The 27683-nt window shown below is 43.4% G+C and overlaps 1 protein-coding gene across 3 annotated transcripts; it reads left to right on the top strand.

The window, feature by feature from the left end:
• The first annotated feature begins 1336 nt into the window (after nt 1–1336).
• On the top strand, nt 1337–26966 carry sult4a1 (sulfotransferase family 4A, member 1). Of its 3 annotated transcripts, none has more exons than XR_003860143.2 (8): nt 1337–1676; nt 11183–11313; nt 15691–15771; nt 15870–15996; nt 16268–16362; nt 20251–20389; nt 21788–21886; nt 24738–24823. XR_003860143.2 is itself a non-coding variant. In XM_029630285.2 (7 exons), exons 1-7 carry the CDS (start codon nt 1508–1510, stop codon nt 24848–24850), a joined length of 855 nt encoding a protein of 284 aa, XP_029486145.2. In that variant the 5' UTR covers nt 1339–1507; the 3' UTR covers nt 24851–26966. The 3 variants fall into 3 exon arrangements, 1 of the variants encoding a protein (XP_029486145.2); XR_010460730.1 differs by lacking the exon at nt 21788–21886 and adding an exon at nt 25815–26966 and having other exon boundaries at nt 1339–1676; nt 24738–24911; XM_029630285.2 differs by lacking the exon at nt 21788–21886 and having other exon boundaries at nt 1339–1676; nt 24738–26966.
• The last annotated feature ends 717 nt before the right edge of the window (nt 26967–27683 follow it).

Genomic DNA, 27683 nt, shown 5'->3' with positions numbered 1-27683 from the left:
GGTGCGGTTGGCCCTGGGTTCCTCCTAATGCAAAACAATGCTAGACCTCATGTGGCTGGAGTGTGTCAGCAGTTCCTGCAAGAGGAAGGCATTGATGCTATGGACTGGCCCGCCCGTTCCCCAGACCTGAATCCAATTGAGCACATCTGGGACATCATGTCTCGCTCCATCCACCAACGCCACGTTGCACCACAGACTGCCCAGGAGTCACCTCATCAGGAGCATGCCCAGGCGTTGTAGGGAGGTCATACAGGCACGTGGAGGCCACACACACTACTGAGCCTCATTTTGACTTGTTTTAAGGACATTGCATCAAAGTTGGATCAGCCAGTAGTGTGGTTTTCCACTTTAATTTTGAGTGTGACTCCAAATCCAGACCTCCATGGGTTGATACATTTGATTTCCATTGATCATTTTTGTGTGATTTTATTGTCAGCACATTCAACTATGTAAAGAAAAAAGTATTTAATAAGAATATTTCATTCATTCAGATCTAGGATGTGTTATTTTAGTGTTCCCTTTATTTTTTTGAGCAGTGTCTATACAAAACGTTTCCTTAAAATATAATGTTTAGAAAGTTTATATGTTACTGTCCCCACCACAAAAACAAAATACTTAAATCATGTAATTTTGTCCTTGAAACATTTAATTGAAATAACTGTAGAATTCCATTCATTCCAATGAGGACTGCTCCTTCTGTGGAGTTCCAATATGGCCAACATTTGCCTCAAAGCCATCTTGCTTTCACAATTAACCATTTGGTTAACAGCATCCCGGGTAGGCTACTGCAGCCTATGCAGCCTTACTCCACTCGTGATATCAAAGTCATTTTTGATAAGGCCCGAAAAGTAAATAAACGATTTGGTAAACTTTTTGTGGAAGATCGGATATGTGTGCTTTAAACTGTTTGCTTGGTATGATTTGTAGCTATTGTCTCTATCTGTGCATCCGTCAGCTTTTCTACCATAAAACGTGCGATACCGTAAAGTGTTGTGTATTCACGCAGAAAAAATTCAGGAGGAGACTGTTGCGCGGATGGCTTTGCAGCGTTTTGCGGGCGTCGGCTCACTTGACAGCAGTCTACCCAGATCAAACAAGAGACCATTACATAGGCTAATGTATTGACGTATAATTTGAAAACCTAATATCTTGATTTTAAATTCCAAGAACAACTACCTGCATCAGCTTGAATGCTTCATGTAACCTATGCTTGAAAGCATTCCTCTTCCGGCTACAGACACTAGTGAGCACGCGCGTGCTTCGCAACAGCGAACTGGTGCTGAAGCTGAGGAGGAGGCGCGCGCATCACATGAGCGCATCGCATTACATCACTTTGCTACGACGTGATTGGCTGAAGGTCAATGCGTACTTCGCTCGCGGACTATCACGTCCTAGTCTAACCATATATCTCGACTCGAGACGATAATTATTATCGCTCTCAAAACAAATCTAATTATAACCTTTCAATTTATTACACATATACTGTCGTTCGGTGCCCGTTTTGAGGATGGCCGAGAGCGAGGCAGACACGCCAAGCACCCCGATAGAGTTTGAGAGCAAATACTTCGAGTTTGATGGAGTACGACTTCCACCCTTCTGCAGAGGAAAGATGGAGGAGATCGCCAACTTCTCCCTCAGAAGTAGCGACATATGGATTGTCACGTATCCCAAGTCAGGTAAACAATATTGGCAAGTGTTGATTCTATGCAATACATTAGTCCAGTACCCTCACTAGAGAATGCAGGGTCTTAGGTTTTCGCCATATTGTGTCGTGTGTAATAAACGCAATTGTCTTCAGTTGAGTCCTTATAAGTTTATGATTGCATTGTGTTCAGAGTTGCACTGGCCTATTAGGGAAGGGCATCAATGTTTACCTCTCTCCAAACGTAGCCTGCAGCAGGCTAAATGCTGCGATCGCCTGGCAGGGTTAGGAACATTCACAAATAGACAACAGTCTGACTTCGTGGCAGTCATGGCAGCGCATTCATTCATTCTGAGTTATGTGCTGCTGAAATCAATAACTTAGCATAGGAACCTTCGAGTTACGTTAAACGCCGGCGCTCGTCGCATTCATTCGCTGTTGACATATGTTATCGGAGGATACACAGACAAAGTATTGCATTTTCAGGCCTCGGGTTACTGCTTACATCCGTCTCTTTCTGTCAGATCCAGACTGCTTTGCGCAGTGCTGTGCTGCTGCGGACAGGGCTACGCTGTGCTTGCGCGTGACGCACTTGTGTGTTGACAACCTGTGCTGGAGCAGAACTCGCTCCACGGGTGGGTCCTCCTGGTCACGTGACTAGGTGGACATAAATATCCATCTTCCCTCAAGTTCATTGTGGGAGTCAAATCTTTCAGAGACATATATAGCAATTATTCCTTTAATGTCTCTTCTCTGTCCACACTGGATTTCAGCAGTGCCTATTTCTGCATCTGCAGGAGTAAAGTATAATTGCAGGAGAGAGAGTAGAGAAGAGAGGTGGAAGCAGTCTGGGTTGTTGTGCTCTCTAGGCTCTCGAAGTCGGTCCCTCTCCTTGTCCGGGTGGTGTGTTCGGCGGTCGACATCACCGATCTTCTAGCCATCAGTGATCCATTTTTCCTTTTCCATTGGTTTTGTCTTGTCTTCCTTCACACCTGGGTCTATTATGCTATTATGTGTTGGTACGTGACGGGTTTTGTACCCATCTTATTATTTTTTGTATATTTTGGTTTTGGAGTTTGTTTGTAAGTTCTTATTAAATGACTCCGTTTATACCAAGTTCGTTCTCCTGCACCTGACTTCCCTGCCACCAATACTCACACCTTACAAGGCCTGGTAACAGATGCAGGCTGGCAGTCAGTGATCCCTACAATATTAGCACTGTAAGGGAGTGAATGTTATTTATAAGAAGTGGTACATGGATAGAATCAGACCTCTGCAACGCAAATGGCTGGCCCTCCCTCCAGCTAAATATATGACCTAAACGCTTGAAAGAAACTGTCGCCTGTACCCAAAATATTAATTAAACCAAAGTGGATAGCAGAGAACATGTATACATTTACCCTCACTGCTTGGACAGACCAGAGTCTTAAATATGCAGTTTTAGAAACTGTTCATCTTGTAAGCATTACATAGCAACACAGGAATTTTGATAGCGCGCAAGGTTCTGGGTTTGCAGACCACCGTGGGCAAGAGTAGAGGTGGAAAAATCTAGAAAAAGCATTGCATGAATCTTTCAGGTCCAAGGAGAAATGGCCTTTTATAAACATTTCATGCAATTCTACTCCATTTTACATATACTACATGACCAAATGTATATTGACACCTTCTTGTTGAACATCTCATTCCAAAATTACGGGCATTAATATGGAGTTGGTCCCCCCTTTGCTACTATAACAGCCTCTGGGAAGAGGCAGTTTGGAACTCCATCGTGAGTGTCGCAACCGAGGACAGATGATTTTTACGCGCTTCAGCACTCAGCAGTCCTGTTCTGTGAGCTTGTGTGGCCTACCACTTCGCGGCTGAGCCGTTGTTGCTCCTAGACGTTTACACTTCACAATAACTGCACTTACAGTTGACCAGGGCAATTTGATGAACTGACTTGTTGGAAAGGTGGCATCCTATGACGGTGCTGTGTTGAACGTCAATGAGCTCTTCAGTAAGGCCATTCTACTCCCAATGTTTGTCTCTGGAGATTGCATGGCAGTTTGTTCAGTTGTATACACCTGTCAGCAACAGGTGTGGCTGAAATAGCCAAATCCACTAATTTGAAGGAGTGTCCACATACTTTTGTATATATAGTGTATCTTAGAAATATAACTTTGCTCTGTGCTTCTCACAGCATGCACTTCATAGCCTATAGGCTATGGATCATTTGATTGAGACCACACTAAATAGCCTATAGGCGCAGTTGATGTTGTCCAAATCAAATCAAATTTTATTTGTCACATACACATGGTTAGCAGATGTTAGTGCGAGTGTAGCGAAATGCTTGTGCTTCTAGTTCCGACAATGCAGTAATAACCAACAAGTAATCTAACTAACAATTCCAAAACTACTGTCTTATACACAGTGTAAGGGGATAAAGAATATGTACATAAGGATATATGAATGAGTGATGGTACAGGGCAGCATACAGTAGATGGTATCGAGTACAGTATATACATATGAGATGAGTATGTAGACAAAGTAAACAAAGTGGCATAGTTAAAGTGGCTAGTGATACATGTATTACATAAACGTATGCATATGAGATGAATAATGTAGGGTAAGTAACATTATATAAGGTAGCATTGTTTAAAGTGGCTAGTGATATATTTACATCATTTCCCATCAATTCCCATTATTAAAGTGGCTGGAGTTGGGTCAGCGTCAATGTCAGTGTGTTGGCAGCAGCCACTCAATGTTAGTGGTGGCTGTTTAACAGTCTGATGGCCTTGAGATAGAAGCTGTTTTTCAGTCTCTCGGTCCCAGCTTTGATGCACCTGTACTGACCTCGCCTTCTGGATGATAGCGGGGTGAACAGGCAGTGGCTCGGGTGGTTGATGTCCTTGATGATCTTTATGGCCTTCCTGTAACATCGGGTGGTGTAGGTGTCCTGGAGGGCAGGTAGTTTGCCCCCGGTGATGCGTTGTGCAGACCTCACTACCCTCTGGAGAGCCTTACGGTTGAGGGCGGAGCAGTTGCCGTACCAGGCGGTGATACAGCCCGCCAGGATGCTCTCGATTGTGCATCTGTAGAAGTTTGTGAGTGCTTTTGGTGACAAGCCGAATTTCTTCAGCCTCCTGAGGTTGAAGAGGCGCTGCTGCGCCTTCTTCACGACGCTGTCTGTGTGAGTGGACCAATTCAGTTTGTCTGTGATGTGTATGCCGAGGAACTTAAAACTTGCTACCCTCTCCACTACTGTTCCATCGATGTGGATAGGCGGGTGTTCCCTCTGCTGTTTCCTGAAGTCCACAATCATCTCCTTAGTTTTGTTGACGTTGAGTGTGAGGTTATTTTCCTGACACCACACTCCGAGGGCCCTCACCTCCTCCCTGTAGGCCGTCTCGTCGTTGTTGGTAATCAAGCCTACCACTGTTGTGTCGTCCGCAAACTTGATTATTGAGTTGGAGGCGTGCGTGGCCACGCAGTCGTGGGTGAACAGGGAGTACAGGAGAGGGCTCAGAACGCACCCTTGTGGGGCCCCCGTGTTGAGGATCAGCGGGGAGGAGATGTTGTTGCCTACCCTCTCCACCTGGGGGCGGCCCGTCAGGAAGTCCAGTACCCAGTTGCACAGGGCGGGGTCGAGACCCAGGGTCTCGAGCTTGATGACGAGCTTGGAGGGTACTATGGTGTTGCAGCATTGGGCACGCAGCATTGGGCACACATCGATACAGCCTAATATGCAACTAATTCTAAAACACAGAAATATTGAGATTTCATCCATTACAAATTACATGACCCACCACTGGACTAGATAAAAAAAAAAAATACTAAACCCTCCCTTTGACTGAAATTACAAAGCATGACCCTACCCCATTTTACTCCAGGTAACCATTCTGTACATTTCTATCCCGAGTGGCGCAGTGGTCTAAGGCACTGCATCTCAGTGCAAGAGGTGTCACTACAGTGCCTGGTTTGATTCCAGGCTGTATCACATCTGGCCCTGATTGGGAGTCCCATAGGGTGGCGCACAATTGGCCCAGTGTCGTCCGGGGTAGGCCGTTATTGTAAGAATGAGTTCTTAACTGACTTGCCTACTTAAATAATGTTTAAATACATGTAATTTTTTTACAACGTGCCATTTATAAGGTTTTGAGAGTGGAACGGCAACTATCGGAAAGTTAAGAATAGATATAGGCAAAAAAACAGGAGCTATTGAGGGAGAGCACAGTCCTTCCAAGTGCACCTAGCCACGAATCTTCCTCAATCATGTCCATGTCACAACAGGCTCGGGCCCATCAAAGAGAAGGGCGGGAGATGCACAATTCCCCGACGTCCGCAAAGCTTTCGGGGAAAATAAATGATCAGATAGATTTCCAAAGTCCTGGTAAAATATGTAGTTGGTAAAGACATTGTACACAGGTGGACATTAGGCTTGAGGCAGTATACCGTATATACTGTATACCGGGGTATTTGGAAATAGCCACTGGGTGGTTTTTCAATACAGTCAATACCATTTGTAGCTACTTTTTTAAGTAAATACCTGCAGTCAACTTGAGCAATTAGGAGATAAAGCAGATCACGTTCTTCATTTCACCTGTCACATTATTTTACATTATGAAGCTTTATGAAAAGTTGAGCCAGTCATGTTTGTTTGTAAATAGCACAATGGGTGAAAGCAGGAACAGCTGAGTCCAGTTGCATTTTATATTCCAAGTCAACCTTGTTGTTGTTTTTTGCTTCAACACAGTGATCGTTTCCCTTCACAGACATTAGCGCAACACATTCGACAGATGGCAGCCACACAAGTAAATGAGTTGACAACGAAAAACGATGCATGGCCATCATTTCTAATGTTTATCATAGACATAATGTAGCCATACACATTTCTTAATGTTTTGCTTACAGTTCATCTTGAATTGTACCTGAGAAAAGTACCTGAGAAGAGAGCTACACATCAGTCAGAGCGCTGTCTGCTGATAGAATGCCCATTCGTGAATTCTCATCCTAGTGGAGAAGTGCAACTGAAGCACAAAATGTGTCTGACGCCGAGCAGAAATGACAAAAAAAGCATTTTAGATCTGCTTTTATAAAACACACCAAGAGATATCTTACCTATATTATCTTCCTGCTGTGAAAAATGAAGAATTCTGTGTTAACCCGACCCCTAAGTTTAACTTACTAGTTATCTAAGTAAGTTACTGAATTAATAAGGTGTCAGCTTTCTGCCGTATTCGAGAAGTCAAAGCACTTTGGGTGAGTTATCTGGACAGCAGCCACTGCTGTCAATTTGATTTCCATGCGTTTTTTTCTCCTCCGTTTTCTCCTTCTATCTGCTTCTCCCCAATCTTCTCTGAGTAGAGCAGGGAAACCCCAGACAGACACAGCTTGTACACATGCTGCTTCAGATCAGACAAGCGTGCATCAAAACTTTTGTTCATTTGTACGTCTCTTGTTCACATTCGCTTGTAAATGTTCAAACGCACCAAAAATGACATTCGGTATCTCCTACCTATATACACTACCGTTTTTTTTTGTCAGAAATACAGTGTAGACATTGTTAATATTGTAAATGACTATTGTAGCAGGAAACAGCTGATATTTAACAGCTGATATTTAATGGAATATCTACATAGGCGTACAAAGGCCCATTATCAGCAACCATCATTCTTGTGTTCCAATGGCACATTATGTTAGCCAAGCCAAGTTTATCATTTTAAAAGGCTAATTGATCATTAGAAAACCCTTTTGCAATTCCGGGGTGTCACCTCTTCGCTGTTGACGTTGAGGCTGGTGTTTTGCGGATACTATTTAATGAAGCTGCCAGTTGAGGACTTGAGAGGAGTCTGTTTCTTAAACTAGACACAAATGTACTTGTCCTTTTGCTCAGTTTGTGCTCCCACTCCTCTTTCTATTCTGGTTAAAGACAGTTTGCTCTGATCTGTGAAAGGAGTAGTACACAGCTTTGTACGAGATCTTCAGTTTCTTGGCAATGTCGTTGCATGGAATAGCCTTAATTTCTCAGAACAAGAATAGACGGATACGTTTCAGAAGAAAGGTCTTTGTTTCTGACCATTTTGAGCCTGTAATCAAATCCACAAATGCTGATGCTCCAGATACTCAACTAGTCTGAAGAAGGCCAGTTTTATTGCTTCTTTAATCAGGACAACAGTTTTCAGCTGTGTGCTAACATAATTGCAAAAGGGTTTTCTAATGATCAATTAGCCTTTTAAAATGATAAACTTGGATTAGCTAAAACAACATGCCATTGGAACACAGGAGTGATGGTTGCTCATAATGGGTCTCTGTATGCCTATGTAGATATTCCAAAAAACAATGTGCCGTTTCCAGCCACAATAGTGATTTACAACATTAACATTGTCTACACTCTATTTCTGATCAACATCATATTTTAATGGACAAAATAAAATGCTTTTCATTCAAAAAGACATTTCTAAGTCACCCCAAACTTTTGAATGGTAGTGTATGTATAGCTTTATGAGCTAGAATTGCAAATGCAATTTGTTTATTTTTGTTCGTGCTTGTTAGCATATTTAGATAGCAGCCTCCATGGAAATTCGCTAATTTTGTTAGAATTTTGGTAGCAGATGCCCAATGCTTTTTATGTTTTTGGCACCCCCTTGTGCACTAAACCGGTAATACCGTAAATCCTGGAATGATAGAAGGACTGTATGACGATATGAAAAATCTGGAAACCGCACAACCCAAGCGGACAGTCAATACTCACTGTTCGCCTGTCCGACAGCCAAGGGCGTAACTTTGTGTTGTTGGGGGGGAGGGGAGTTATCGGATAATTTTGGCTATTCTTCAAATTGTCATTTCTCATTAAGTTAAGTTTGCGCCTCTTTAACCAGCCCTGAAGGACTTTGTCGTCTTCTGCCTTTTAAAAGTTCCTAAAGATTTTCATGTTCTTCCTCATGACCTGTTAAGGCCTCACCCTGTCTTGCAAAGAACTTCACTGAACCTTACATTTTCAGTAGATAATGTTTTGCTTCCTCTTCTTAAATCAGTAGATAACTGTGAGTCCACAGGGTTTGATTTTTGTGAATTCTTTAAGCATAAGCTGAAAACTTCTCAAGAGCCTTCTTCCAATTTCTAAAGCTTGGTACTAGCTTAGCTACCTAGCTAAGGTTAGCTAGCTAAAATAGCCAAACTAGCATTGCAGCATTCGGTATAAAACGATACAGCACAAAAATATAAACGCAACATGTTAAGTATTGGTCCCATGTTTCATGAGCTGAAATAAAATATCCTAGATATTGTCCATATGCACAAAAAGCATATTTTTCTCAAATTTTGTGTACCAATTTGTTTACATCCCAGCTAGTGAGAATTTCTTCTTTGCCAGTATAATCCATCCACCTGACAGGTGTGGCATATCAAGAAGCTGATTAAACAGCATGATAATTACGCAGGTGCACCTTGTGCTGGGGACAATAATAGGCAGGGTTTGAGTTTTTGCCAAAGCGTGACCTCTTATTCAGAAAATCTTTGGGTGCAATGGAAGCTGAAAACCCCCTTTAAAGAGGCACTGTAATGCAGCCAGAGGAAACTTGAAACCACTTCACTTGAAATGACAAAACTCTGTCAGCTCGCTTCTGGATTACAATGCACTTGGGATGTGGATGATTTGGCTTTGTACTGGGACTGATGTCAATAACTTCTATTTGTGTCTCTGCACCTGTCATCTGTGCTAAACTGGTCCCTGACTTGTGGCTCAGTCCCCTTCATCAAACATGACAACAAACCGTGTCTTACTTTCTATTGCCAAAATAGAAGAGCCTTGCTATTGCCAAAATAGAAGGGCCTTGCTATTGCCAAAATAGAAGGGCCTTGCTATTGCCAAAATAGAAGGGCCTTGCTATTGCCAAAATATGATTAAACTTAAATAATATTACATCTACAAGGCATGTCTTATAGGACTACATTTAAATATTCAAATTTGTGTGTTCACCATTGTTTCTTCACCACTACATTCCAAATTCTCACCTGATGACCTATTTGTCCTCTTCCTGCCTCAACATGGGCGGTCCTCTCTCTCGCTCCACTGACTATCTCTATCCCCTGCCATGACGACGATATGAAATCAGAATCTAGGCAACAACTGTTTTGTTATAGCACTTGGGCTTAGTCAGCAAGATGAGTTGAACTGATAGTTCCAATCTGTGTGCGATGTAAATTGCTGGTCAAAGTGCTTTACCAGACTGCCTTATAACAATTGTCACCTGATGACCTGCTCGTCCTCTCCCTGCCTCAACATGGGTGGTGCTCTCTCTCTCTCACTCTCTATGGCCTGTCTTTGAACCGTGCCATAATCATTGGACCAAATGCCATTATCATATGACAAAAATGGCTGACCTGAACAATGATGGGGTTAACTTATTAACATGAGTTAGATTCTGATTTATTAGCTAAATTATTTATTTACTGTCTGGCAAAATATGTATAGCTAGCTAGCTGACTATGTATTACCAGACCATTACAGTATGTAGTGTAGTTAGCTAGCTAGCTATATAGCCATTCATTCATTTACAATTCTCTGCCCAAAAAATCTTATGTCCTGCACTTTTCTCCTCTTTGGCATTGGTATTAGGGGCACTAGCTACTTTCTCACTAGGTTTAATTAACACTGACTCACTGAGTGCTGCTCATCTGAAACTGCAGTGGAAAAGGAAAGGGGAGGATCCAGATACTGTTCTAGCTTTGGTGTTAGCTTAGCTAGCTACCTAGCTAAGGTTAGCTTGGCTATTTTAGCTACCTAGCTAAGGTTAGCTTGGCTATTTTAGCTACCTAGTTAAGGTTAGCTTGGCTATTTTAGCTACCTAGCTAAGGTTAGCTTGGCTATTTTAGCTACCTAGCTAAGGTTAGCTTGGCTATTTTAGCTACCTAGCTAAGGTTAGCTAGCTAAAATAGCCCTAAAATCATTTCATGTTTAGTGTTGGTCCCATGTCTCATGAGTTGAAATAAAAGATCCCAGAAATGTTCCATACACACAAAAAGCACATTTCTTTCAAACCGGCCTCACAACCGTAGACCACGTATGATATTGTGTGGGCGAGAGGTTTGCTGATTATGAACAGAGTGTCCCATGGTGTCGGTGGGGTTGTGCCATTCATCCGCCCCCATCACCTCATGTTTCAGCATGATAATTCCCCATGTCGCAAGGATCTGTACACAATTCCTGGAAGCTGAAAATGGCCCGGTTCGTCAATGGCCTGTATCTGTGACCAAAAGATCCATATTGGTATTCCCAGTCATGTGAAATAAATAGATTAGGGCCTTTATTTTAATTGACACATTTCCTTATATGAACTGTGGCTCAGTAAAATCTTTGAAATTGTTGCATGTTGCGTTCATATTTTTGTTCCGTGTAGATCATTTGGTGTGTGAGGTTGGTAAATGTTTGCTAAACAGCACTATAATGGTGTAGTTTGGGCTGTGAATTTTTCCCTCATTGGTGTCATTTTACATTGAGACAAACGACTACCCATTTACCTTTTCCTCTTGATTCTCTCTACCCCTCCCCCCCCCTCCCAGGTACCAGTCTACTTCAGGAGGTGGTGTATCTGGTGAGTCAGGGGGCGGACCCAGATGAGATTGGTCTGATGAACATCGATGAGCAGCTTCCTGTTCTGGAGTACCCTCAGCCTGGCCTAGACATCATACAGGTAGGACTACAGTACTGAGTATTACTACTGTTCTGGAGTACCCTCAGCCTGGCCTAGACATCATACAGGTAGGACTACAGTACTGAGTATTACTACTGTTCTGTAGTACCCTCAGCCTGGCCTAGACATCATACAGGTAGGACTACAGTACTGAGTATTACTACTGTTCTGTAGTACCCTCAGCCTGGTCTAGACATCCTACAGGTAGGACTACAGTACGGAGTATTACTACTGTTCTGTAGTACCCTCAGCCTAGACATCATACAGGTAGGCCTACAGTACTGAGTATTACTACTGTTCTGTAGTACCCTCAGTCTGGACTAGACATCATACAGGTAGGACTACAGTACTGAGTATTACTACTGTTCTGTAGTACCCTCAGCCTGGCCTAGACATCATACAGGTAGGACTACAGTACTGAGTATTACTACTGTTCTGTAGTACCCTCAGCCTGGCCTAGACATCCTACAGGTAGGACTACAGTACGGAGTATTACTACTGTTCTGTAGTACCCTCAGCCTAGACATCATACAGGTAGGCCTAAAGTACTGAGTATTACTACTGTTCTGTAGTACCCTCAGTCTGGACTAGACATCATACAGGTAGGACTACAGTACTGAGTATTACTACTGTTCTGTAGTACCCTCAGCCTGGCCTAGACATCATACAGGTAGGACTACAGTACTGAGTATTACTACTGTTCTGTAGTACCCTCAGCCTGGCCTAGACATCATACAGGTAGGACTACAGTACTGAGTATTACTACTGTTCTGTAGTACCCTCAGCCTGGCCTAGACATCATACAGGTAGGACTACAGTACTGAGTATTACTACTGTTCTGTAGTACCCTCAGCCTGGCCTAGACATCCTACAGGTAGGACTACAGTACGGAGTATTACTACTGTTCTGTAGTACCCTCAGCCTAGACATCATACAGGTAGGCCTACAGTACTGAGTATTACTACTGTTCTGTAGTACCCTCAGTCTGGACTAGACATCATACAGGTAGGACTACAGTACTGAGTATTACTACTGTTCTGTAGTACCCTCAGCCTGGCCTAGACATCCTACAGGTAGGACTACAGTACGGATTATTACTACTGTTCTGTAGTACCCTCAGCCTAGACATCATACAGGTAGGCCTAAAGTACTGAGTATTACTACTGTTCTGTAGTACCCTCAGTCTGGACTAGACATCATACAGGTAGGACTACAGTACTGAGTATTACTACTGTTCTGTAGTACCCTCAGCCTGGCCTAGACATCATACAGGTAGGACTACAGTACTGAGTATTACTACTGTTCTGTAGTACCCTCAGTCTGGCCTAGACATCATACAGGGGTTGAGGATGCCTGGTCATTCTTTAAAAGTAACTTCCTCACCATTTTAGATAAGCATGCTCCGTTCAAAAAATACAGAACCAAGAACAGATACAGCCCTTGGTTCACTCCAGACCTGACTGCCCTCGACCAGCACAAAAACATCCTGTGGCGGACTGCAATAGCATCGAATAGCCCCCGTGATATGCAACTGTTCAGGGAAGTCAGGAACCAATACACGCAGTCAGTCAGGAAAGCTAAGGCCAGCTTCTTCAGGCAGAAGTTTGCATCCTGTAGCTCCAACTCCAAAAAGTTCTGGGACACTGTGAAGTCCATGGAGAACAAGAGCACCTCCTCCCAGCTGCCCACTGCACTGAGGCTAGGTAACACGGTCTCCACCGATAAATCCACGATTATCGAAAGCTTCAATAAGCACTTCTCAACGGCTGGCCATGCCTTCCGCCTGGCTACTCCAACCTCGGCCAACAGCTCCGCCCCCCGCAGCTCCTCGCCCAAGCCTCTCCAGGTTCTCCTTTACCCAAATCCAGATAGCAGATGTTCTGAAAGAGCTGCAAAACCTAGACCCGTACAAATCAGCTGGGCTTGACAATCTGGACCCTCTATTTCTGAAACTATCTGCCGCCATTGTCGCAACCCCTATTACCAGCCTGTTCAACCTCTCTTTCATATCGTCTGAGATCCCCAAGGATTGGAAAGCTGCCGCAGTCATCCCCTTCTTCAAAGGGGGAGACACCCTGGACCCAAACTGCTATAGACCTATATCCATCCTGCCCTGCCTATCTAAGGTCTTGAAAGCCAAGTCAACAAACAGGTCACTGACCATCTCGAATCCCACCGTACCTTCTCCGCTGTGCAAACTGGTTTCCGAGCCGGTCACGGGTGCACCTCAGCCACGCTCAAGGTACTAAACGATATCATAACCGCCATCGATAAAAGACAGTACTGTGCAGCCGTCTTCATCGACCTCGCCAAGGCTTTCGACTCTGTCAATCACCATATTCTTATCGGCAGACTCAATAGCCTCGGTTTCTCGGATGACTGCCTTGCCTGGTTCACCAATTACTTTGCAGACAGAGTTCAGTGTGTCAAATCGGAGGGCATGCTGTCCGGTCCTCTGGCAGTCTCTATGGGGGTGCCACAGGGTTCAATTCTCGGGCCGACTCTTTTCTCTGTATATATCAATGATGTTGCTCTTGCTGCGGGCGATTCCCTGATCCACCTCTACGCAGACGACACCATTCTATATACTTTCGGCCCGTCATTGGACACTGTGCTATCTAACCTCCAAACGAGCTTCAATGCCATACAGCACTCCTTCCGTGGCCTCCAACTGCTCTTAAACGCGAGTAAAACCAAATGCATGCTTTTCAACCGATCGCTGCCTGCACCCGCATGCCCGACTAGCATCACCACCCTGGATGGTTCCGACCTTGAATATGTGGACATCTATAAGTACCTAGGTGTCTGGCTAGACTGCAAACTCTCCTTCCAGACTCACATCAAACATCTCCAATCGAAAATCAAATCAAGAGTCGGCTTTCTATTCCGCAACAAAGCCTCCTTCACTCACGCCGCCAAGCTTACCCTAGTAAAACTGACTATCCTACCGATCCTCGATTTCGGCGATGTCATCTACAAAATGGCTTCCAACACTCTACTCAGCAAACTGGATGCAGTCTATCACAGTGCCATCCGTTTTGTCACCAAAGCACCTTATACCACCCACCACTGCGACTTGTATGCTCTAGTCGGCTGGCCCTCGCTACATATTCGTCGCCAGACCCACTGGCTACAGGTCATCTACAAGTCCATGCTAGGTAAAGCTCCGCCTTATCTCAGTTCACTGGTCACGATGGCAACACCCATCCGTAGCACACGCTCCAGCAGGTGTATCTCACTGATCATCCCTAAAGCCAACACCTCATTTGGCCGCCTTTCGTTCCAGTACTCTGCTGCCTGTGAGTCCCTCACCAACTTCAAACATCAGCTATCCGAGCAGCTAACCGATCGCTGCAGCTGTACATAGTCTATTGGTAAATAGCCCACCCATTTTCACCTACCTCATTCCCATACTGTTTTTATACTGTTTTTTTTATTTATTTATTTACTTTTCTGCTCTTTTGCACACCAATATCTCTACCTGTACATGACCATCTGATCATTTATCACCCTAGTGTTAATCTGCAAAATTGTATTATTCGCCTACCTCCTCATGCCTTTTGCACACATTGTATATAGACTGCCCATTTTTTTTCTACTGTGTTATTGACTTGTTAATTGTTTACTCCATGTGTAACTCTGTGTTGTCTGTTCACACTGCTATGCTTTATCTTGGCCAGGTCGCAGTTGTAAATGAGAACTTGTTCTCAACTAGCCTACCTGGTTAAATAAAGGTGAAATAAAAAAATAAAAAAATAAACAGGTAGACCTACAGTACTGAGTATTACTACTGTTCTGTAGTACCCTCAGTCTGGACTAGACATTATACAGGTAGACCTACAGTACTGAGTATTACTACTGTTCTGGAGTACCCTCAGTCTGGCCTAGACATTATACAGGTAGACCTACAGTACTGAGTATTACTACTGTTCTGGAGTAGCCTCAGCCTGGCCTAGACATCATACAGGTAGGCCTACAGTACTGAGTATTACTACTGTTCTGGAGTACCCTCAGCCTGGCCTAGACATCATACAGGTAGGCCTACAGTACTGAGTATTACTACTGTTCTGGAGTACCCTCAGCCTGGCCTAGACATCATACAGGTAGGCCTACAGTACTGAGTATTACTACTGTTCTGGAGTACCCTCAGCCTAGACATCATACAGGTAGGCCTACAGCACTGGGTATTATTACTTCCTGATCCTGAATCACTTGCTTGTAAAACAGACAGGTACAGTTAACCAAAACACTCAGCCCACCATATGCAGCACGATATTTCAATGCAAAACAAGAAATAGATTAGGTGTTTTTCTGCTCCTTGTTTCATACCGTCTCTGTTCCCAATGTCATGATGACGTTTCCTCTATGTTTTCACAGGAGTTGACGTCTCCTCGTCTGATAAAAAGCCACCTGCCCTACCGCTTCCTGCCTACAGCCATGCACAATGGAGAGTCCAAGGTTAGAGTACACTTCAATTGGTTTGTGTAATGTTTTCTATAATGTTTCCATCTATTCAGTCCTAATTGTCTGTGTGGTTCTATGTGGTTCTCCTGTAGGTGATCTACATGGCGAGGAACCCTAAAGATCTTGTGGTGTCTTACTACCAGTTCCACCGCTCCCTCAGAACCATGAGCTACCGCGGAACCTTCCAGGAGTTCTGCAGACGCTTCATGAACGACAAGCGTGAGTGTCAGAGTTTAGGGTTCACCCGCCCTGGTGTGCAGGGGGTGTCACTATTCATCATGTGTCCTCTGTCTACACTGGGCTACTTCTCTTAATTGGGACTAAGAGGAATGGTTGGCTAACAGGGAGGCCTGGCATTATTTAGGTAATAAGTAACTGATCAGACCAGGTTGTGTGACGAGGGAAGAGAAAGCCTAGTCACCTGGGGAAACTCACTAAACTCTCTCCACCTACGTCTCTCTCTCCCCTTCTTTTTCTCTCTGTCTCATAGTGGGATATGGTTCCTGGTTTGAGCACGTGCAGGAGTTCTGGGAGCATCGCATGGACTCAAACGTCCTCTTCCTGAAATATGAAGACATGTACAAAGTAAAAACAACCGCTTTCCCTCCCTTCCTCTCTCTCTCTCCCTCCATCACTCATCTATATCTACTGTCTATATCTAACCAAAACCAACCCTTACCTGAACCTCTATCCTAGAGGTACAGTGATTAGTGAGCCGCAAAAACCCACCATTTATACATAGGTTCATTCTGGAAGCCTCTAGCAGGCCAGGTTTGGCCCTACTTTGGGTGGTCCTGCTCTATCCTATCCCAAATGTCACTGTAACTTTACCCATACCACCTAACCCCTATGATAATTGTACCCCCCTCAGAGCTACGTGGCAACCAGAGTTCCGGTCTATGGAACATAACTGCACTCTCACTGGGGCAGAATGGGGCCAAATCAGTAGTGTTGTTTGCTGTTCCAAAGGTCCCTTCAGGGCTGCATTGCACGGAAACACACACACACACACACACACACACACACACACACACACACGTATGCAGGCTTTCATGCTCACACACACACACACACACACACACACACACACACACACACACACACACACACACACACACACACACACACACACACACACACACACACAGTGTGTTCTTGTTAGGAATAATTTGCAAACATGAACATTTATACAGTATATACACTAGCAAGCCTTCCAGGACGAGATCTTATTCACTATCACTCAACGTGACTATCAGTGTTACAACATAGTTACAGCATTGACACTGTTGGGGGAAAGTAGCTCATGTAGCCTACCTTTCTTGGAAAACACACAGGCTTTTCTCAATCGCTTACAAGCATATTTTCTTTTAACAATGTTGTCGACTTCCAAAGTAGAGTTGAAAAGTGAACTCTGTGGCCTTTGGCGAAACGGTAAATGCCGTCTCAAAACATGACTGCATTCTTCAAAATGACATTATACCGTCATCATGTCAGATTGATCAAAGGAACACGACTGCCTGCAAAAAGATTAACACAGACATGTTTATCTATTGAGTCCAAGCAGACAAAACAGAAAGTTAGTCAGTCTAATACAAATCCAAGTAGATCAATGCATTTTCTTTGCCGTCACTAAAAAGGAAGTACAACTATCCAAAGGTGCAGAATTATGGGCTATTACTCTCCTTTTATGCATATTACACCAAACTATTTCATACACAAATATTATTCCTGATAAAAAAATAAAAGAAATAAGCACATTCATCGTTATCATCACATTGCAGTCCCATGTATTCAATACAAAGACTAGTTTGCTCGTTGCTATATAGACTTTCCATTGGTGCGCAGAAACACTACCTGCAAGTTTCCTCCGACACGTTGGTGCGGCTGGCTTCCGGGTTAGGCGAGCAGTGCAGCTTGGCAGGGTTGTGTTTCGGAGGACGCGCGGCTCTCGACCTTCGCCTCTCCCGAGTCCGTAGGGGAGTTGCAGCGATGAGACAAGACTGTAACTACCAATTGAATATCATGAAATTGGGGAGAAAAAGGGGTCAAATAAATAAATACAAATAAAAAAGGTGAATAGAATGGAGGAACACAACTATGTACAGGCCTCAATCATCACCATAGAAAAGCTCTATCAAAGTTCACAATGAGGAAGATGATGACTTATGGGTAACCCAACTTCATGCTCTGCATCCCTGCATGTCCACAATATTTTGGCAAGTAGACAGCCCCGTTTCCTCGATCTTCCCATGTATTGTTATTATATTGTACATGGTATGACACTGATGGGGTGATCTAGAATTTTGTGCAGTAGTATTTACTGATTGCCAGAAACAGTGAACGCAATTGCACAAATTTCTCTTCTGATGAAAACAATGCGTTATAGTCTATGAACAAAACTTAACAGTGACTTTAGTATTCACTGATGACAAAAGTTGGTCTAAGAAATGCAAGTCAGTTACTAAGGCAAGAAAATGATCAGAATTTCTGTACATGTATTTGAGCATTTGATCAGTGCTGTTCTGCTGTAGGCACGTTTCAACACAGATCCATAAATGGCTTGTACGCAATTGAGAAAAAAACGTAACATGTATGGCAAGTGTATTTGCTGAGCAAGTGTGTTATATAAGCATAAGACTTCTGTTTCTATAGAAAGAAAAAAGGAACTGTGGTCAAAGTTTATACCCGTCCACATAGGCAGACAGAAATTCAGCCGCTTTATTGCAAAGGCAATGAAACTCCAATGTATAACCGCTAGATAACACATAGAATGATCCGTAAACGTGTCTTAGATGACATAACCCGATGTTCGGAGTCAGAGTTCAACCCCCACTCTGTCTGAGATGTAGGGGAGAGTGGAGTGAGTTGAGACGCTTTTTACATTCAGCATCCCTCCGTCAAGTTCAACCCCCACTCTGTCTGAGATGTAGGGGAGAGTGGAGTGAGTTGAGACGCTCCTATAGTATTCTTTCCAACAAAGATTTCTACATAGATTTCAGGATGTCGTGTATCCCTGAAAAGAATCAGATTACATGTAAACATGACCGTTTTGAAAGTTGTGCCAACAGAGACCTCTTGTTTTGGATAAGCGGGAGGGGGTGAATTAAGCCGCCTACAAATGTCTGTACTGAATGAAATATGACCAGTACCTTTTAAAAACCATGTCTATCTTTATTTCCCAAACACAATTCAACACGATCACTTTTTTGTCTTTGAATCACTTTAAGCATATTTTAACACAGACTTAACGCCTGACAAGCACTTGTTACTTTTTACCACTGTTACCTCCTATCCAAGCAATAATGCCTTATATTTTTGTTGAGTATATTTTGTTTCAATGATACATTTTGTGTATGGTTTCCTAGAAACAAGAAAACCATACCCCTTCCCCCACTTCCCCCTATAAATCCAGCCCCAACTACCTTGTCACAGTGGTGTGACTGGGTTGTGTATGGAATAGAAAGTACTAATAAAGTACTACAGCCGTCTTATACTCCCTATTATTAAGACCTTATCAAACTCGAGTTCATAGGTCATTTGGGATTGATAAGAAGAAGAGATCATTTGGTACAGTCACCTCATAAATTATTGGCACTCTTGATAAAGATGAGCAAAATAAATACTGTATTAATTAAATAACACAAATACTGAGCAGTATTGAAATGTTTTCTACAAAACAGTTATTATTTTATATTGCTCAGAGAAATAATAATAGTAATAATATGTTTTCTCAAATAGATACGTAGGTGTCAAAAATATTGGCACCCCTATATATTTTTTGGGGGGGCTTTTTTAATTTAGTCTCAGCTTAAAGCGCAATCAGTTAGGAACAATAACAAAGCTGTCTCCCCACCCCTGGTTTTGATAAAAATCTGAGGGATGGAGCTGGAGAAATGTAACCACTCTCAAATTCATAGACACGGCTATGGATGCAAGGAATCATGTTTTGAAGCTCTATAGTATTGGTTTACAAACTGAGTAAAACAAATTTATATATTGTTTTCTGATGGTGTACGACAGTTGAACTAAGATCATGAGGCATTTATAAGTTATATTCTTCAATAATCAACGGGTACATATAATGTCCAGAAATAGATGTAACAACTGCAGATTTCCCCTTTTAAGGAACTGTATTGTGGCCTTCCATGGCTTCCTGTTTCACTGGGGTGTAAAAATGAGGTAACATGCATGTAAAATGCCAATCATTTTGGAGGTGACTAAATATAATGACTATTTATTTACATTTCTCTTCTGTCTTTGACTCCTTCCCCTCTCCTTTCCCCCTCTCTATCCTCTCCTCTCCCCCTCTCTCTCCTCTCCCCCTCTCCCTCTCTCCTCTCCTCTCCTCTCTGCTCCTCTCCCCCTCTCTCTACTCTATCCTCTCTCTCTACTCTATCCTCTCTCTCTACTCTACCCTCTCTCTCTCTCTCTCTCTCTGTCTCTTCTTCTTCTCTCCTACATCTCTCTCTCCAGGACCTGGGGACGTTGGTGGGGCATCTGGCGAGGTTCCTGGGTGTCTCGTGTGACAAGGCCCAGCTGGAGACCATGGTGGAGAGTTGCAACCAGCTCATAGAGCAGTGCTGCAACTCAGAGGCCCTCTCCATCTGCAGGGGTGAGGTCCTCTCCATCTGCAGGAGGGAGAGAGGAGGAGGGATGCGGGAGAGAGGGCGGTAGAGAAATAGAGGGGGTAGGGAGAGAAGGAAGGGAGGGAGAAAGATGGAGCAAGAGATTTGGGAGAGTGAGATAGGGCAGGAAAGGGAAGGACAGAGGTAGAGAGCGAGGTAGAGAAAGAGAGGGATAGTAGGCATAGAGGAAAGGAAGATAAGGATGAAAGAAAACAAGTGAGGGGTAGACAGACACTAAAGATAAGCCAAGGAATGATCGTTACGGAGGCAGAGATTTCCGAATATCTCCCGACTTTAGAAAGTAAAGAGATCTGTGGGTTTACTGAAAAATTGCGTGTTTTGTGCCGTAAAGTGAATGGAAGGGGTGAAGGCTGTGTGCCAAGAGGGACAGTAACCTAACGTGTATATGTCAACTCCAACCTTTACACACACACACACACACACACACACACACACACACTGTACTTGGTGTACTCCCTCTAGCCCCATTCATAGATTCGCTGCTTGCATCATATACATTGTTTGGGCTATTATTAGACACTCACAAGCCTAGACACAAGCATGCTTGCAGTGCATGATATGGTGCACTCAGATAGAAGAGGGGGATCAGAGGGAGAGAGAGAGAATGACAGAGAGACAAATAAAGAGGATATCAGAACGAAATGTGTGAGCCTCAGCCGTACACCAAAATGCAGCAAGCTGGAATGTTATCCTTTGCTGTATACTGTACATACGGATGCACTCACACTCTTCAAGGCTTATAGAATATGTTCATATGGCTTTACATCTCTGCTAACCTGGCTGAGGATGAGTCAACCTAGACCAGATTTGTATGTAGGTTATGTAGAAAAGTTACATACTATGTGTTTGTGTGTAGTCTATAACTTTACGCAATGATCCAGGGCCAGTTTAGTTGTTTGGCTCATAGTGGTGAAGGTTAGCACTGGGTTGCAGAAGTCTGATCCTTGGTCTGTTAGGGGCAGAGAGTAACGAGAGCTTTATTGTAGCAAACCGCAGATCATGAGTCAGATGTACATACCCCAGCAGTAACATAAACCTTCAAAGGAACAGGGAATATCTCACTGGACCATTCATTAAGGGCATTTCCATACACTCCTATTTTTGCTCTGCAACGCCTCCCTGTGGTTAAACATAGTAATTACAGCTCAGTGATTTCTGGCACAAGGAGTTGCACCTTACTGTTCAGTTTGGAAATCCATTCACATTTGTTGTACTTTTTCTGGCATTATGATTTATGAATGTTGTTTTAATATAATTATGATTTCATTTTTCATGTTCATCATTGTAGATTTTTGTGATGTTGTTTTTAACTTATGATTTGTTGTCAGATTTGTCTTGTTTTCTCCACGTTCTGTTTCTTTTAGTGCATGGACCCTAGCCTCTGACCTGGTGCTGATCTAACATACAGCACTGAGCTATTAGGGCCATAAACACACATTCCCATACACACTACTGGAGGACAGGTGAGTCCATATCTGTAGACATACATACATAGGCCCAAAATGATTGGTGCTCTTGATAGATGAGCAAAGAAAACTGTAGCAAATAAATAATACAAAATACTGAGCTATATTTAAAAATATACATATATTTAAGTAGGCAAGTCAGTTAAGAACAAATTCTTATTTACAACAATGGCCTAGGAACAGTGGGTTAACTGCCTTGTTCAGGGGCAGAACAACAGAGTTTAACCTTCTCAACTCGGGGATTTGATTTAGCAACCTTTCGGTTACTGGCAAACCACTAGACTACCTGCCGCCCCATATTCTATGCTCCAAAAATGATATTATTTTATTCTAATACAATTTCTCAGAGAAAGAGATTTAGTTTAACAAGTAATATTTTTCATCTCAAAAATATGTTTTCAATACCTTTCAATACTTCCTTGTGAGGATAACGGCACTGAGCCTTTGTCTAAAATGTTTTATGAGATTGGAGAACACATTTGGCGTGGTCTTCCATACAACATCTTTCCAGATCATTGATATCCATCGTCTGCTCTTATGGACGGCACTCTTCAATTCAAACCACATGTTTTCAACGGGGTTCAAATCCATATGACTGAGATGGCCATTGAAAAATTGTGATTTTGGCAAAAATGTCTAAAAACATGTTTTTGTCATTGTGGGGTATTGTGTGTAGATTTATTTAATCCATTTTAGAATAAGGCTGTAACGTATCAAAATGTGGAAAAAGTCAAGGGGTCTGAATACTTCCTGAATACACTGTATATACATATCTACCTCCATTACCTCGTACCCCTGCGCAGCGACCTGGTACCCTGTGTATATAGCAAAGTTATTGTTACTCGTTGTGTATCTATTCCGTGTGTAATTATCTTGATCTTTTTTAGATTTTGATTTGATTACCTACTGTAAAATATGCTGTTGGATCTTTGATGTTATGGGGCTATTTTGCTCAATATAACTTGTTAAACAAAATCTCTTTCTCTGAGCAATTCTGTTACTATAAAATAATACACTGCTCAAAAAAATAAAGGGAACACATAAACAACCAAATGTAACTCCAAGTCAATCACACTTCTGTGAAATCAAACTGTCCACTTAGGAAGCAACACTGATTGACACTACATTTTGCATGCTGTTGTGCAAATGGAATAGACAACAGGTGGAAATTATAGGCAATTAGCAAGACACCCCCAATAAAGGAGTGGTTCTGCAGACGGTGACCACAGACCACTTCTCAGTTCCTATGCTTCCTGTCTGATGTTTTGGTCACTTTTGAATGCTGGCGGTGCTTTCACTCTAGTGGTAGCATGAGACAGAGTCTACAACCCACACAAGTGGCTCAGGTAGTGCAGCTCATCCAGGATGGCACATCAATGCGAGCTGTGGCAAGAAGGTTTATTGTGTCTGTCAGCGTAGTGTCCAGAGCATGGAGGCGCTACCAGGAGACAGGCCAGTACATCAGGAGACGTGGAGGAGGCCGTAGGAGGGCAACAACCCAGCAGCAGGACCGCTACCTCTGCCTTTGTGCAAGGAGGAGCAGGAGGAGCACTGCCAGAGCCCTGCAAAATGACCTCCAGCAGGCCACAAATGTGCATGTGTCTGCTCAAACGGTCAGAAACAGACTCCATGAGTGTGGTATGCCCGACGTCCACAGGTGGGGGTTGTGCTTACAGCCCAACACCGTGCAGGACATTTGGCATTTGCCAGAGAACACCAAGATTGGCAAATTCGCCACTGGCGCTCTGTGCTCTTCACAGATGAAAGCAGGTTCACACTGAGCACATGTGACAGACGTGACAGAGTCTGGAGATGCAGTGGAGAACGTTCTGCTGCCTGCAACATCCTCCAGCATGACTGGTTTGGCGGTGGGTCAGTCATGGTGTGGGGTGGCATTTCTTTGGGGGGCCGCACAGCCCTCCATGTGCTCACCAGAGGTAGCCTGACTGCCATTAGGTACCGAGATGAGATCCTCAGACCCCTTGTGAGACCATATGCTGGTGCGGTTGGCCCTGGGTTCCTCCTAATGCAAGACAATGCTAGACCTCATGTGGCTGGAGTGTGTCAGCAGTTCCTGCAAGAGGAAGGCATTGATGCTATGGACTGGCCCGCCCGTTCCCCAGACCTGAATTCAATTGAGCACATCTGGGACATCATGTCTCGCTCCATCCACCAACGCCACGTTGCACCACAGACTGTCCAGGAGTTGGCGGATGCGTTTGTCCAGGTCTGGGAGGAGATCCCTCAGAAGACCATCCGCCACCTCATCAGGAGCATGCCCAGGCGTTGTAGGGAGGTCATACAGGCACGTGGAGGCCACACACACTACTGAGCCTCATTTTGACTTGTTATAAGGACATTACATCAAAGTTGGATCAGCCTGTAGTGTGGTTTTCCACTTTAATTTTGAGTGTCACTCCAAATCCAGACCTCCATGGGTTGATACATTTGATTTCCATTGATAATTTTTGTGTCATTTTGTTGTCAGCACATTCAACTATGTCAAGAAAAAAGTATTTAATAAGAATATTTCATTCATTCAGATCTAGGATGTGATATTTTAGTGTTCCCTTTATTTTTTTGAGCAGTGTATAATTTCCCCACCAAAATGTATCTCCGTATTTGTATTATTTATTTCATACAGTCTTTTTTGCTCATCTCTATGGAGGTTGATTATGGACCTCACTGTACACGGTTGGGAGTCATAAGGAAGCATAGATAGCCTACGAGCTGATCAATATGCAATAAAGAAGGTTTCAAAATGATAACATTCATATCGACTACTGACCATTCCTCTCGGGCCGTTTGTCTCAGTGATGTATGATCATGTGACTCTTTCTTCTGTCAGGTCGCGTGGGACTGTGGCAGGACATCTTCACCGTGTCTATGAATGACAAGTTTGACACGGTGTATAGACAGAAGATGGGCAAGTCTGACCTGACCTTTGACTTCGGCCTGTGAGGACCGGACCGACTGACCACAACGACACGAACACGGACTACACTCCTGCTGCCTAAACACTGTACACTCCTCTGCCTCTCTTCATCAATCAATCAATCACGTATTGGATATAATGTATATATCAATCGCTCCACCGCCAAAGACTATAGCTGTCAATCAACCAACCAATCAATCACCCAATAAATTAGTCAGTCAACACACCAATCAATCAATATAAAGATTGCATCCTTAAAAAGCTCACAAATCAATTTTGATTTATCAATCAATCGGTCAGTTTCTCAGCCAATCAGCGAGATCCTGTTTTAGCCCAATGTGGCACAGATCCCATCTATGTCCATCTATGTCCCCCCTCTCCGCCCATCATTCCATTCGTCTTCAGTATGTACCGCTGTGTATGTATACCAGTGCTCTTTAGCGAGTTGTGTATGTGGCAGTGGCCCCAAACCTGAGGGAAACGCATGGAAGTTTGTGGCGCCGTCGCCAAACCAATACAGAGGAAGCTTCCACATCTCGTTCAACACTTAACGTTGAGACAGTGTTATGTTTTTTAAACGCTGTATGAATGCTATGGTGGGGAATCATAAGTCCAGCTCAGAGTCAAGTATAGAGACCACCCATGACTGCCCTTTGATACAGAGCAAGTGTTCAGTTTTGGCTGTATCCAGGTCAGTTCCTATTTGACCTAGTCCTTCATTTTAGCGTTTTTCACTTTCAGTACATTACATAGCTTGTTTGTTACAAAAAGGCTTTCAATGGGCATTAGCTTAATCAGCACTATACTTTTTGTAACAGCCTTTCTTGCTGAAGTGACTGGGGATGTGAGTGTGTGTGTGTGTGTGTGCGTGTGTGTGTGTGTGTACATGCTCGTGTGTGAGCAAAATCACAAAAACAACACATCACAACTGCCTTTCATATCAGTTCTGTTTGTTCATGCTGCTAAAGTGATGCCTTTCTCTGTCCTCAGACCCATAGCCACCTATAGAGTTAATGTACTACACTGAGACAACAGAGTATCCCTCCATGTTACCAGCATTCTCTGTGTGCTATCCCCCAAGTACATGTCCCTTCAGACTGGATCCAAAGTTGGATGGATGGATGTATTCATCCCTCCCCAAAGGTTAGGCATCAAAACATCATCGCCCTCTGTTTGTCATCAGAGCCCCCTTTCTCTTCTATTGCTTACATCTCTTTCTCTTCCTCCTCTCCGCTGTAAATGCCCTCAGACAGACCAGTAGACCCTCCCCTCCCAACCCCTCTGCTCTGCTGGACACTTGTGAATGTGTTTATTGATGTGGATGTAACAACCTCAACAGACCCCTCCCACAGGCTCAGTTCTCTGCTTTAGGACTTCCCTCTTTCACTTTCTCTCACTCACACTCACTCTCTGTTTCGCTCTCTCTTTGTGTTTCTCTCTCTCTCTCTGTTTCTCTCTCTCTCTGTTTCTCTCTCTCTCTCTGTCTCTCACTCACTCTCTGTTTCTCTCTCTCTCTGTTTCTCTCTCTTTGTTTCTCTCTCTCTCTCTGTCTGTATCTCTGCTGTTTCTCTCACTCTCTGTCTGTATCTCTCTCTCTGTTTCTCTCTCTCTCTCTCTGTTTCTCTCTCTGTGTGTGTTTCTCACTCTCTCTGTCTCTCTCTCTCTCTGTGTGTTTCTCTCTCTCTCTGTGTTTCTCTCACTCACTCTCTGTTTCTCTCTCTCTCTGTGTGTTTCTCTCACTCTCTGTCTGTATCTCTCTCTTTCTCTCTGTTTCTCTCTCTGTTTGTATCTCTCGCTCTCTGTATCTCTTTGTCTGTTTCTCTCTCTCTGTTTCTCTCACTCTATCTGTATCTCACTAGCGATTCAATTCAATTGGCTTTAGAAACATGTGTTTACATTGCCAAAGCAAGTGGAATAGACAATAAACAAAAAGGGAAATAAACTCTCTTGTCAGCTTTTTCTCTCATTCTCTCTGTTTACGACTTTTGGCAATCCTGCTGCAGCCCACCTCTACAAGGGTAATGTGGTGTACTGTTTGTTTGGTTTTTATATGCCTGTAGGGTTGTCCTAACCTGGGCATAATGAATCGTACTTTACATGCTTGCTTGCTGGTTTATTAATAAACTTATGTCTTCAGGACAATTGTGTTGCGTGTGATGTCTTCAATGCACTTGCATTACTTACTAGCAATTTTGAGTCAAAGTATAAATGCTGATACTTCCGTTGACAACCTCCCTCTGCTCAAGCCATGTGGTTCTCTCTCAACTGTTGCTCCATCTGGAGGCTTGGAATACTCAAAACGCTCAACTCTGGTTGAAACTCGTAGTCCAGACTTACTCTTACCGTATACTGGAGCTGCTTTATTTGATTCTTGATCGTTTTGCGTTTTCAAGCGCTTTGAGAGTAATTTTTTTTTAAATAAAAAAATGCGAAGTTGAATACATTTATTATTAATTCAGTGGGCATCTGCAGTATCACCATAGTCCTTATCACTAACCACTCGATGTGTTTACTGTTGCGTGAGGGTCTACTACTCTGGATGAAGAACATGTAGCTTCAAGTGGAGGCAAAGGCATGAAGGGAATTCCTGACATAACATCCAATCATAAACAATAGCGGGAGGAGTCGGGAACTGTAGAATGGTGTCAATACATCTCTATGACAACCACAACGCATTCTCTGCGTCCCCCTGCGCTTTTACTCAACTCCAAAGAAACCCGAAGGAGAACGTAGGTCAGAGTCAGAGAGAGACCATTTCAATCTATCCAGAACTACATGACATAAAGGAAGGGGGTAACTATAACACTCATTAATTGTAGTAGGCTACATTTCTTCCTGCCCCTTTTAATGGATGTTTTT

Source organism: Oncorhynchus nerka, linkage group LG23, assembly GCF_034236695.1.
Source record: "Oncorhynchus nerka isolate Pitt River linkage group LG23, Oner_Uvic_2.0, whole genome shotgun sequence".
NCBI classification, from domain to species: domain Eukaryota; kingdom Metazoa; phylum Chordata; class Actinopteri; order Salmoniformes; family Salmonidae; genus Oncorhynchus; species Oncorhynchus nerka.
Note: the sequence above shows the minus strand (reverse complement) of the source record. Positions and strands in the feature narration are given on the sequence as shown.